The 11,922-nt window shown below is 55.1% G+C and overlaps 1 protein-coding gene across 2 annotated transcripts in view; it reads right to left on the bottom strand.

The window, feature by feature from the left end:
* The window catches only part of Unc5a (unc-5 netrin receptor A), a 56,188-nt gene extending 44,272 nt beyond the window's left edge, over window positions 1-11,916 (bottom strand). Inside the window, exon 1 of one of the 2 annotated variants that reach the window (XM_028772157.1) lies at window positions 11,628-11,916. In XM_028772157.1, coding sequence (XP_028627990.1) covers window positions 11,628-11,697 — 70 coding nt within the window. In that variant the 5' untranslated portion in view covers window positions 11,698-11,916. The remainder of the gene's footprint in view (window positions 1-11,627) is intronic. The other variant, XM_028772158.1, reaches the window with a different exon arrangement.
* Between the last annotated feature and the right edge of the window lie 6 nt (window positions 11,917-11,922).

Raw genomic sequence — 11,922 nt, 5'->3', positions numbered from 1 at the left:
GAGAGAGAGAGAGAGAGAGAGAGAGAGAGAGAGAGAGAGAGAGAGACTGTGGTGTGTGAGAGAGAGGAGAGAGAGAGAAAGAAAGAGAGGGAGGAAGGAAAGGAGGGAGGCAAAGAGGGAGGAAAGGAGGGAGGGAGGGAGGAAGGGAGGGAGGGAGGGAGAGAGATCTGTAGTTAGGTGGTTGTGAAGCTGGGAACTGAACCGGAGTCCCCTGCAGGAGCCGCACACACGCTTGGCTGCTGAGCCATCTCTCCAGGTCCAGCCTAGACATTCTGATGCACCAAGAGAAGCCTGTGATCTGATTCCCATGTGGACTCTTTCACACAGGCCTCCTGGCCACCGCTGGGTGAGGACTTTCCTCCTGGATCCTGTATCAGGCTATTTAGGGGTGCAGGGCATCAAGACCTAACATTTCATCCAGTGTAAGTGTACAACAGGAAGTTCCTTGATCAAGCTTCAGAAGTTGCTGGGTCAGCTCAGAGCATTGAGAGCTGTAGAGGCCAATCTCTGGGGCCTTGGGGCCTCCAAGATGGTCTCCTCATTCGGCCTCTCCTAACTCTCCCATGCTCTGGCTTCTCTCTACTTATTGTGTATGCTCTTGTCACACAGGAGGAAATAGTCCTGGCCCTCAACCTGAGCCGGCTAACTCCTCTGCTTCCAAGTCAGAAGATCCTGATTGACTGAGCCTAGGCTGTGGCCACCACTGGACCAATCACTGTGTCCAGGGTTCCTTCTGTGGTTTGGCTAGCCTGGGTCAAATTCTTTCCTGTGGGGGAATTGGGTCACCCTAGCTCACAGTCCCACTGGAGCACACCATCGGAGGGGTGGAGGTACCGTGTGCAGAGAAAGTGTGTTAAGAGATCTAAACAAGGAACAGAGAAATCCAAACCCTGGAAGGTGGCACATCACTGCAACAAGCCCAGCTCCCTGAGGGAAGAATCTTCTCAAGACCAGCAGAAGCTGAGAGTCAATTGCTTCAAAACCCCTTTCACTTTTACCACAGGGTCTTGCTGAGACACCTGCTACCCATCCTCGATCTCCCTGCTGAGTCCTGCTAGGGCCTTCTGCAAACATTCCCAGTGCCAAGGCCACCTCTGCCAGCTCCTTAGGAAGACTTTTTCCCATGTGCCCCTCCCAGCTATCCAGACAGCCAGTCAGCACAGAGCAAGCCACTGTCTCCTGGGCCATGTCACTGTCCTTAGCTAACTAGCCTGGCTTTCCCTCCCCAGTCCTTAGGAGGGCTTCTCTCTTAGCCCATGGCTTTAGGTTAGGCCAATGCCATTACAACACTCAGCTCGGCCAGAGCTAGTTACTGTTGCTCATAACCCGAGTGCACACATAAGCTACAGCCTGGTGGGGTGACGTGGGGTGACCACAGTGGATCCACAACTGTTAAGACTCTCCCCGCTCAGCCCAGCTCCCCCATCTATTTTGTTTCTGACACAGCTTCCCCAGGCTCAGAGCTCTGAATCATGTTTGCCTCCCCCCGCCCCCCACGCCATCCAGATGCAGCAATGTCTCCCACATCCATCTCTCTTACTCCAGCCTTGCTGCCTGCTCACTGGGAAGGGAGGCTCTGTCATTTCTTGCCTGGATGACCGCGGCAGCCTCCCGGCTGGTCTCCTTGCCTCCAGCCTCTCTCTGCAGTCATCCATCCTCCGCGCACCGCCAGATTAATCTTCCTTAAACACTGCTCACTGCCTGTCACTCCCCAGCTCGAAGACATAGCCAGCTCTATTGCTTGCTGGCCCCCCACGGGCACCGTCTGCTCCAGCAGGCCTCTCTCACAGGCATGCCATCTCCAGGATGGCCTGTGCCTTTCTACTTCCTCCTACGACTCTCTGGCCGCCACAAGCTGAGATCCTGGCTTATATCACTCTCTGAACCTCTGGGACATCAAGTAGTTTGTCCTTTCCCAGCTTCCCTTGGCTCTTAAATGTGACAGTGGCGCTGCCACCTCTCTGCTTTGCAATCCTGGGGACCACACTTGGCTTCTAGGCTGTCACAAGTCATGCCTGGCCAAGGCGCTGTGCATGAGTCACACACCTCCTCAGCTTTCTGTCCCAAGCCCCCACGTGAGCACTCATTACCCCAGAATGAACACCTTCCCAAAATGCCAGGCCTTGACACATTCTGCCTGTTTTGTCAAGCAAGACTCCCATCTCCCACACACACAATCCAGGAGACAGAAGCTAAAGAGCATACATGTGTTGAGTTACGGACACAGCCTAGGCAGTAGCTCATACCCACCAAGCATTTGCTGTGGGCCTGCACAAGCCTGGGTGTTCCCAGAGAAGCACTCACTTGATGCTAGCAAACCTATCTGGAGAAGCCTTTATTGTCTATTTTCTTGGTGAGGAAACTGAGGCACCAAGAGCTTATATAATTGATTTAACTCAATCAGGGTGAGGTGCTGAGCCCAAACCAGCACCACCTGACTGACTTTTTACCTTTGGCACAGCAGGAGAGGCTCCAGGTTGGCAGCTGTCAGGAGGCACTGCAAGGAAGGTCTGGAGACATGTCCTCCACTTGCCACTTCAAAGGGGGGGGGGTCAGCATGGTGTGCAGTTATGCCGTACAGAAACCAGCACCTCCAGGCTCAGGAGGCCGCTTCTGTAAGCTAGCTGACACCACCTAGCATTTGAAATAGGCAGAGATATTTACATCAGGGACTGGAGAGATGGCTCAGCAGTTAAGGACACTGAATGTTCTTCCAGAGGTCCTGAGTTCAATTCCCAGCAACCACATGGTGGCTCACAGCCATCTGTAATGGGATCCGATGTTCTCTTCTGTCATGCAAGTGTACATGGAGATAGAGCACTCATACATAAAATAAATATATCTTAAAGAAAAGAAAAGAAATATTTATATTGATTTATATTGAGAAAATTGTCTCCCAGCCTTTCTGAGTACCTGTTGCTGGGGAGAGAGCAATGACCACTCTTAGAAGCCGGTCTGGGTCTGAAGGGAAGGGGTCTTCAGAAGACCAGATGTGTGTGAACTGGATCCCAAAGGACTGGAAGGAGGTTCCTAGAAAAGTGTTGGTCAAAGATATCCTGGCAGGCTCAGCTTCTGGACAACATACCCAGCAGAAGGTAGCCAAGGGCAAGGCCATCGGAGAGGGCTATGCGGGCTTACACAGGGATGTCTGGGTGCAGGTCTGGCTGAGGCTCATGGGGGATGCCAAAGGTAACCAGGGGGAGGTAGGGTCTTAGAAGTAGAGGGTCAAGAATGGCAGAAAGCCCTGGCTAATGCACCCTTGGGCTTTGCTCCTTGCTGCATTCAGTGAAGTTATGAAGTAAACGGGCAAAGTAGATGGCTGTTCCCACCCATGCTTCCTGGATAGACACTTCGAGGAGTGGAAAGCAGTTTGGAGAACAGGACAGTGGTGCTGTGACTTAAGTCCAAGCAATCCACGCCATCCTAGCATCAGTGGCTCACACAGGTAAGCTCACACGGGTAGAGCATATGAACTGGACCAGTAAAAGAAAGCTAGGTCATTTGGAACATGTCTGAGGGAAGAGATATCCAAGTTCTACCTCCTCAGCCTGGGACTATGAGGATGCTGTCATCTTGGGAGTCCCTGGCAGCCACTTAGGGATCATGAAGGGAGAGGTTATTGGGAGATGACACCAGTGCCCATGGAACCGAGATGAAGGGTGGGTCTTGTCACATTGTTCTCTTTGGATCCAGCCATGCCTGAGACCCAGGTTAGTCCTGACCTGCAGCTGTATCTGCCATTAAATTCCCTATTTTTGCTTAATTGAGAGTTGACTTTTTCAATATTTGTCACAGATGCACTTGTATCCCACCGCTGCTTGGTGCTGAGGTACTGTCAGTGTGACGAGCTCCAGGGAAACAGAAGGATCGAGGAGGTGCTCCTCGCCAAGCTGGATGAGGTGTCCATGAGTAGGCTGGAGATGTGGCCTTGAGAGATCCAATGGAGCAGGCAAGTATCCTGGCTTAACCAAAAAGGGGAAGTTATCTAGTATAGCCCCAGAAGGAATGGCCCAGAAACACCCGGAAGAACTTATAGAAAGGATTCTACCTTGTTATAAGAAAGTAATTTTGAGCAAGTCCCTTTGGCTTGAAGCTCCAGGGCATAGGTGAGAATCAACTCCCTAACTATAATCATGTCCTATGCCCTGGCTGGCCTTTTCCAGGTGTAAGAAATAAGGACACAGGACATCAGACGGGATCAGGAGGCAGGATGTGAACTAAAGAGGTGGGAGGGACCACACAAACCGTGGTCTCCTGCTTCCTGCTCCCGGGGACAGGGACTGTAATGTGGTCATAGCTGCCATTGTCTGCAGGTACCCTCCATAGACGGGGGTGACCTCATCTACCTGAAGGATGGTCGAAAGGTTTTGATGAGACTTCCAGGCAGAGCCTAGCACTTACCACCATCAGGAAGTCAATTAAAATAAGAAGCAAGCAAGCAAACAAACAAACAAACAAAACCCGGTGATAACAGTCTACAGTCACCTTCCTCTTCCCACAATAGAGTTCTCTCTCAGCAGAGGGGAAAGGCATTAGGAAGCCAGGCTTGGTGGCACATACCTTCAATCCTGGCACTCGGGAGGCAGAGGCAGGAGGATTTCTGTGAGTTTGAGGCCAGCCTGATCTAGAAAGCGAGTTACAGGACAGCCAGAGAGATATAACAGAGAAAGCCTGTTTCAAAAAAAAAAAAATGCATAAAAGCTCTAGACTGGGGCTCCAGTAGGCTTAGGATGCTGGGCTTTGGAGCAAGTGGGTGCTGCCTCTTCTGCAAAATGAGAATGATGGCTTCAGCCCACACCAGACACTTGGACAGTGGGAGGCATCCTTCTGCCCCTGGTCTGGGACGACATCCCTCACCCCACGTCTAAGGGGGTCGGGGACAGAAGGTAGGGGACAGTGCTGTAGACCCAGCAGAGGCTGGACAGAGCTCCCCAGGCGGCAGTCAAGCGCTCAGCCGGGAACTTGTTAACAGACCCTGAACAAAGAGCCGCTAATCCTGCGGGCGGCCGCGGGCGGGCTGGCGGGCGGAGGGATCCCGCCCCTTCCCGACTCGGCCCCAGCTCACCACGCATTAATTAGGCCGCGCGGGGCGGGGACCACAGCGCAGTCCTCCCGCCCGCCCGGACGCCGCCCGATGGGCGCGCCCCTCCCGCAGCAGCTAATTGCATCCCGTGCTCCGGGTCTCACTGGCTCGGGCAACTGCGGGCCGCGGCCGCCCACGTGTCCCGCAGCCTCGCCGGCTGGAGGAACCCCGCCCACCCAGCCACCTTGACGGTCGTAGGGAGGGGTGAACAGGTCTGGAGGCTGTGGGTCGGGTCACACAGCGGGCACGATCACGAGAGACGGGGAGAAGGGGCGGAAAAGAAACGCAGACCTGGGGAGGATCTTCAATGCCTCGGCTTCGTCGGGCTCCGCCCCAACTAGGAGAGGGCGGAGTCTAGTCGAGGGCTACTCCCCCTACATGATCCCGAGTGGACAAGCTAGGGAGGGACACAGAGTTCACTTTGCAACCTGGCTTTAGGGTCAGGGTGGGATACTGGAACAAGAGTCCCCTTTCCAAGGTCTCTGCACTGTCCCTCAGGTATGTCAATACAGGCAGACTCCCTAGCCCTTCCTTCCCCAGTCAGCCGCGTATTTGCCTGGAGTTCAAGGTGACCCTGAATCTTATAGAGAGACATCCAGACTGAGGAGGACCCCGGCTCTGGGGGCTCACCAGTCAAAACGATGGCTTACCTCTGGTACTCCCACGACAATCCAATTAAGAGGCAGGATTTTTCAGGGTTCCTCCCCTTCCAAAATGGGCCCAAAGACTTCAGTCCTCTCTTTATGGTTTTCTGTGAGGAGCAGCTGTCACTCAGGCCTTCCCAGAAACCACTGAGTCTCTCTGGACCCCCAATCTTAAGCAGGGCTAGACTGAGCCTGTCAGCAACCACACCTAAAGAGGGGGAAATGGCTTCTCTATGCCCTGCCCTCTGTATCCAACCAGCAGAGAAAAACAAGCCAGACCTACCCTGGAAAAACAGGATCCTCCCCTTAGGCTACCCCGACCCAGTCCCTCCACTCTGTCCTCACTGGACAGCCAGACTCCCCTGGTTCCTACCGGAGAGGATGGAACCTCCTGCCCTACCTACCACAGTCAACTGCTTCCATTGGTGCTGGCACAAAGCTCCTGTAAGATGAGTCCCTTAGGGATGAATTTTACACACTGGAAGTGAGGAGATGCAGGGAGGAGCAGGACCCTGGGTGAGGATTAAGAGGCAATGGCAGGTGTCAAGGGCACACAGGATCCTAGGAGGATCTCATAAGAGATAGCTTCATACTTGGCTATGTAAATTTGTACCCTTAAGCAACCCCATGCTTCCTGGGTTCTGGCTCAAACCCAGTCCCCAGAGCTTGCCAACTCCCACGTCTATCAACTCCCCCAGCTGCCTGGTTCTGGGGTCAAAATCTTCCTGTAGCCTTTGGCATCATGAGAAAGGGGGCAGGACTTTAACATTAGCATCCTGACCTGAGATCCCTGTTAAATACTGGAGTTGTTCACTAGATGCAGAGGGACCCAACTTCTTTACTTTTCTGTATGGTCACCTTTGTCTCTGTCCCACAATTCACCTGGCTCCCAGGCAACACCGCCAGCCTCTCTGCTGGGGCCGATGGTGTCTTTTGAAGGTGTGGACAGTTCCTGAGAGAGCCTGAGACTGTATGCTGAGTCTACCCCGGCCTCCAGAGGCAGTGTCTCGCAGTGTCTCTGGGCATCAGCCTCTGCCTGGGGCAAGTCATCAAGTTCAATCCAGACAGTTTGAGTGATTGGTCCAACATCACACAGCAATCAAATGGCAGAGCCCAAACTAGGATTTACATCTGCCCATGGATTATAGCCACACCCTGTATGTCAGAGATGAAGTTGGCATATGGTTCCAAGACAGGATGAACCAAAAAGTGATAGCAAGAACTTGCCAAACCAAACCCTGGAGCCCAAGTGGCCTGGGTACAGAATACTGTTGTTTACACGAAGCCTCTTCTGTTCTGTGTATCAGCCTGGGCCCTGCTGCAGCCTAAGGCCCAACTCTGTTTTAATCCATTGTCTCCAATGCCAGGGAAAATGGAGGGCGAAGCAAGAAGCCCCAAGCACCTGCAAGATGCTGCAGTGTACTCTGGGTACAGTTCACTACCACCAACCAAGGAATAAGAGATCCCATCTACAGATGTGGAAACTGGCTGGGAAGTAACCTTTACTTGTCCAGAGACTTGAAGCATAGATCGCAAGACAACTCTATTTGCCTCTAATATCCCTGCCCTGTCCTACATGGTAGAAAGAAGCCAGAAGTCCCCTAAGAGAAGAGAACCCTCATGGAAAGCAGGTAAGAGAAAGGAGGAGACTGGTAGGAATGATAAAAGAAAGCTGAGCTCACACCTGAGTGGCGAGGGACACTGAGGCTCAGCTGCCCAGTCTTGGGGTCAGACATCACACTGGTGATGTGCACAGAAACCCAAACCTTGGCATCGATTCTATTTGCACAGGAAAATACTACTCTAAAAGAATTGATGTCAGGACAGAGACAGTACCCACTGGGAAATGGGCACATTTTTGTGGGTGGTTTCACTGACATGTACTCACGGGTAATGACTTGCTGTCTAGATATATGTGTGACCTGGGCATGGTGCCTGCCCCTTTGAGGGGGGCTGGCCTTACCAGCCCCGACTTTGACAGGGCAGGGAAGTTCACAGTCAGGAATAAGGATGAGGGCCACTGCTGAAGTGGATTAAGTTGAATCTTTCTCTTCCTCCTTGCTTGGCCTGCAAGCCCAAACTCCAACCGAGAACAGGAAGAAAAGCATTAAACAGTTGGCTGGCAGTGATTGAGAGCATGTCAGGGGCAGAGAACAGGGTATACAGTGTCGCAGGCAATGGGGAGGTTGGGGAAACACTGGAGAAGGAGCTGTCAGGACCAGAGGCTTCTGGCTTCCTTTAGCTTTCCCAGAGCACATCAAAGAGCCCTGTGAAGGAGGAACTGGGGGAGCTTTGGGAGGAGACCCCCAATTCCAGGCTGGATGGGTTGAAAGACTAGCAGCAATAAAGTGGCCTGGCCAGGATCAGAACAAAGCCAAGGAGCTAGGATGCCAAGCGGGGAGCATGCTGTCAAGGCCAGGTGGCACCACATCCTGCAAGTCTGGAAAGAGCTAGTCTGGTAGAGCCAAGCCCAGCAGCAGGCAAAGCCCAGCAATGGAGCTGACCTCTGGGTGCATTGATCAGGTGTTTCCTTCACTCCCCCACGTCCATCCCAGACCATAGCTAAGACTCTACCTGCAGGCCCTGGAGAGCCTCATAGTAGACCTCCAGAGACCTTTGGCTGAGAAGAGGAGGGGATGAGTGGGGGACTGCCACCAAGTCGAGCCAGGTGGGAGATAAAGGAGGTGGGAATGGGAGGAAGCAGAGAGGGCTAGGGACACAGCAATGTCACAAGTAACACTGGGCATGATGACTTGGTGACAGATTAGATGTGAAGCGTGAAGGAGAGGGAAGAGCCAAGGGAGACAGTAAGGATCCCGCCCCTTCTAGGCTGGGGTGAGGGATGGCAGCAATGACAGGGTCCCTGGGAAGAGGGGACAATGGGAGCCTGGTGGCTTGGGATGAGGGCTTGGCATTTGTGTACACAGGACAGGTTCCTAGGTGGCGGTATTGGGGCCTCCACCTAAAAGGGCTGTGTACCCCCAAGCTATAGCTTAATCCTACAAGCCTGAGACTCGTGGCAGGACCAGTCAGAAAAAGGGATGTTACAGGGGTCAAAGGTAGCGACTCCCAGGCCCTGGGCCTCTGGGCTGGAGTTTTTGCGCTGAGTTGGAGTATTGGTCAATGCTAACCTTAGCCTCCTGGAAGAAAGCCTTTTCCAACATGGGCAAAGGGGTGGGAGTGGGGGGGAAACAGGCCCGGGAAAGGATCAGCTCTCTCCTGCAGCACCCAGAGCAGCCTACTCCATGTTCAAGAAGCAGGAACATGGTGCTCTCTGGCCCAGAGTGATGGCCTCCTCCACAGTCCTGTCAGCCCAGAGTGGGGGTGGGCAGAAAGTCCAGCAGCCCTTGTGAAGGGAACAGGGATGGGTGGAAGAGACAAGGGTAATGTTTGAGCTGCTGCCTCTCAGCTCATACGTTCCAGGAGAGCCTGGCCCCCATGCCTCTCCTCCCTAGGCATGGTACAGTCTAAGGGGTACCCAAGACAGGAAGACATGAAGGGTAGGGAGTTGTATGCGCCGGCTGTGTAACTGTCAGAGCATAAAAGGGACAATCTGTCACGGCAGGTGGGTGTCTGTGTGTGCAGGCACAGACGGGGGGTATGCCCAGGTGCATTTGTGCTGAGGGATGGCTTTTGTGAGTGGTAGTGTGTAACGCTGGGTGACAAAGAATAGGCGCTTGGCCTGAGGGGGTAGAGGGGCAGAGTCTGCACTGGCTCAGCAGTCCTAAGCTACCCCCCCACAAACACACATCCCCCCCCCCATATCCCTCAAGTCTGCCTGGCTGACCGTTCCCCGCCCCCCAGCCACTCACAGACACATTTTCCACCAGCTGCTGTTGCCAAGGAACTGATAAGCAGGTGCAGGGGTGTAGGGTTGTGGCAGGGGCAGCCCTACCTAGGTATCTGTCCACACATGCCCAGAGCCTGTGTGGGGAGGGTGAGATGGGCTCTCTTTGAGAAGTGGGGCCACTCCTACCTCCATACCTTTCAGCAGCTCCTCCCACAGCTAGAGAGTTAATGACAGAGACAGGCTTCGATCCAGGGAACTCTGAAGCTCTCATGCCCACCTGTCAGCCCTGGGAAACCTCAGGCCAGGCCCCAACAGGTGTCCTGCCAATGGGCAAGACCTGACTTCTTGAGGTGCAAGCCTTCCTTCCTGGTTTTGGTGCCCTCACCTACAAGTGTCTGTCACCCCTATCTGTAATGCTCACTGGTGCAGTAGCATGCAACTACCACATGCACACAGCATATTAGTACTCATCTGACCACGCACATGACATTGCTACCCACGCCACACCAGTCCATGCGACCTCCCCCCCCCACACTCATTACTCAGGACACATGTCAGTCCACACCATTCCCACCCACGTGCTCACGTGGCAAAATGCAGCTCCGACCACACAGCCCTCTCACACACATCCAACTCAGTAAACATTTCCTGGGCACCCAGTCAGTGTCTGATGGCACCTCCTCTGACACCCCCAGCTCATGACTGTGGCCAGACCTGCAACTCATGCCCCTAACACGAGCATTACATACAACACATCGGATGAATACACATCCGATGGCAGACAGCTCAACCTGAGGCTGCGTCAGGATTAAATGGGGGTGGGGGGCACTGGGAAGAAGGACTTATTAAAGTGAGAATTTAGGGTGCATTGACAGGGAGGGAGGCAGAGCAGGGGGGACCAGGTAGAGGGCTTAGGGGGCAGGATGGGGAGGGCAGTCGAGGCAGTGGTGGGTGAAGGATGCAGTAAGGCAGAGACTCTTCAAGGAACCAGCCATCGACCTTAATCATCTGGTCCTTGACGGAGCTCGCATGTTTCTGGATTGGCAGTTCAGAAATCCACACCCTTAGGATAAACTGTGGCCTTGCCAGCCCGGGGACCACCTCCTTGCAAGCAGGCTCTGGGGGCACCAAGCACTGAGAATTGCTCAGGCACTTTTCCCAAGACACAGAAGCTCAGTGCTGCCAAATCCTTAGGGGCCAGGAGATTAGGGACCCCCACAGCTCAGCCTAGGTGCGGGCTTTGGAAGAGCAGACAAAGCCTTCCTCCGAGGCCCTTTATGAAAGGAGGTGGGCTAAAAGGCTGTGTTATGAAGGGGCTGGTTAGGGTGGCCAACAAGACAAGCGGGGAGACTGCAGGGCTGTGGAGTTTCTGAGAGGTTCTCAGAGCCCGCCAACCAACAGCCAACAGCAAACAACTCCCCTTCTTCCCTCTCTCCCCCTCCCGCCTCTAGCAGGGAGGCCAGGAGCCCACAGGCCACCATAGGGGCCCCAGTGCTCTGACTGCCGCCTGCAAGAACTGGGGGCTGTTGGATGCCTCCACGCCTGAGTGTGTGCGTGTGCAAGCCTGTGTGTGGTGGGGACAGAGGAGGACACTGTGTTCTAGACGTGGGCAGAGGCCAGGTGCCAAGCTAGAAATTGTGAGTGGCTGTTTGGGGCAGTCCTACCTGGAAAAGCTTTCTTAACACCCCCCCCCCCGCCCCGCACACACCCCATTTTCTGGGCCCTAGCATATGGTCCAAAGCCGCTATCTTTGAGTCCTTCAAGTCTTGTCTTTCCTGGATTATTCTAACCCCCCCACCTCCTGATCATTCTCCCGGGCCGTGAAACCAGCAAACTTCCCCCACCCGGAGGCGTGGGGCGTCTACACTCGCCAGCCCCGTGCGCTGACAGCTGTTCCTGGACTTGGCAGAACCCAGGCTTCCGGGAGAGCGCACCGGGAAGCTGCGCAGCAGCGAGTGGCGGCCCCCGCGTCCTGCCCGGCAAAGTTTGGCCTCCGGGGGGCTTCCAGACGGGTCGGCCGCGCGGGTCACGGCCACCTCCTCCCCAGAGCTAAGCGTTCGCGCGCACGGTCCCCCGCAAGCCTCCCCAGAGCGCGCGCGGCGTGACTCACCCGAACCACGAAGCCAGGCGGCGAGGACTATGCCCAGGAGCGCTGGCCACAGGCCGGGCCGGACGGCCATGGCCGCGGGCGGACGAGCGGGCTGGACTCGGGGCCCCGCGGGCGGGAGAGAGGCTGTCAGCGCCTCAGCCGAGAGCCCCACCTCGGGGCGCCCCCGGGGCCCATGCCAGAGGACGGCGCTGCCTCCGGGCGGCCGGCTGCGGGGCGCACGCGGCGCGTGGCTCCCCTGGGCACCCGGAGCGCAGCAATGCAGCCGGGGCGGAGCGCAGCGCCAGCCGCGCCGCGC

Source organism: Grammomys surdaster, unplaced genomic scaffold (genome assembly GCF_004785775.1).
Source record: "Grammomys surdaster isolate TR1022 unplaced genomic scaffold, NIH_TR_1.0 211, whole genome shotgun sequence".
Lineage (NCBI taxonomy): Eukaryota > Metazoa > Chordata > Mammalia > Rodentia > Muridae > Grammomys > Grammomys surdaster.
Note: the sequence above shows the minus strand (reverse complement) of the source record. Positions and strands in the feature narration are given on the sequence as shown.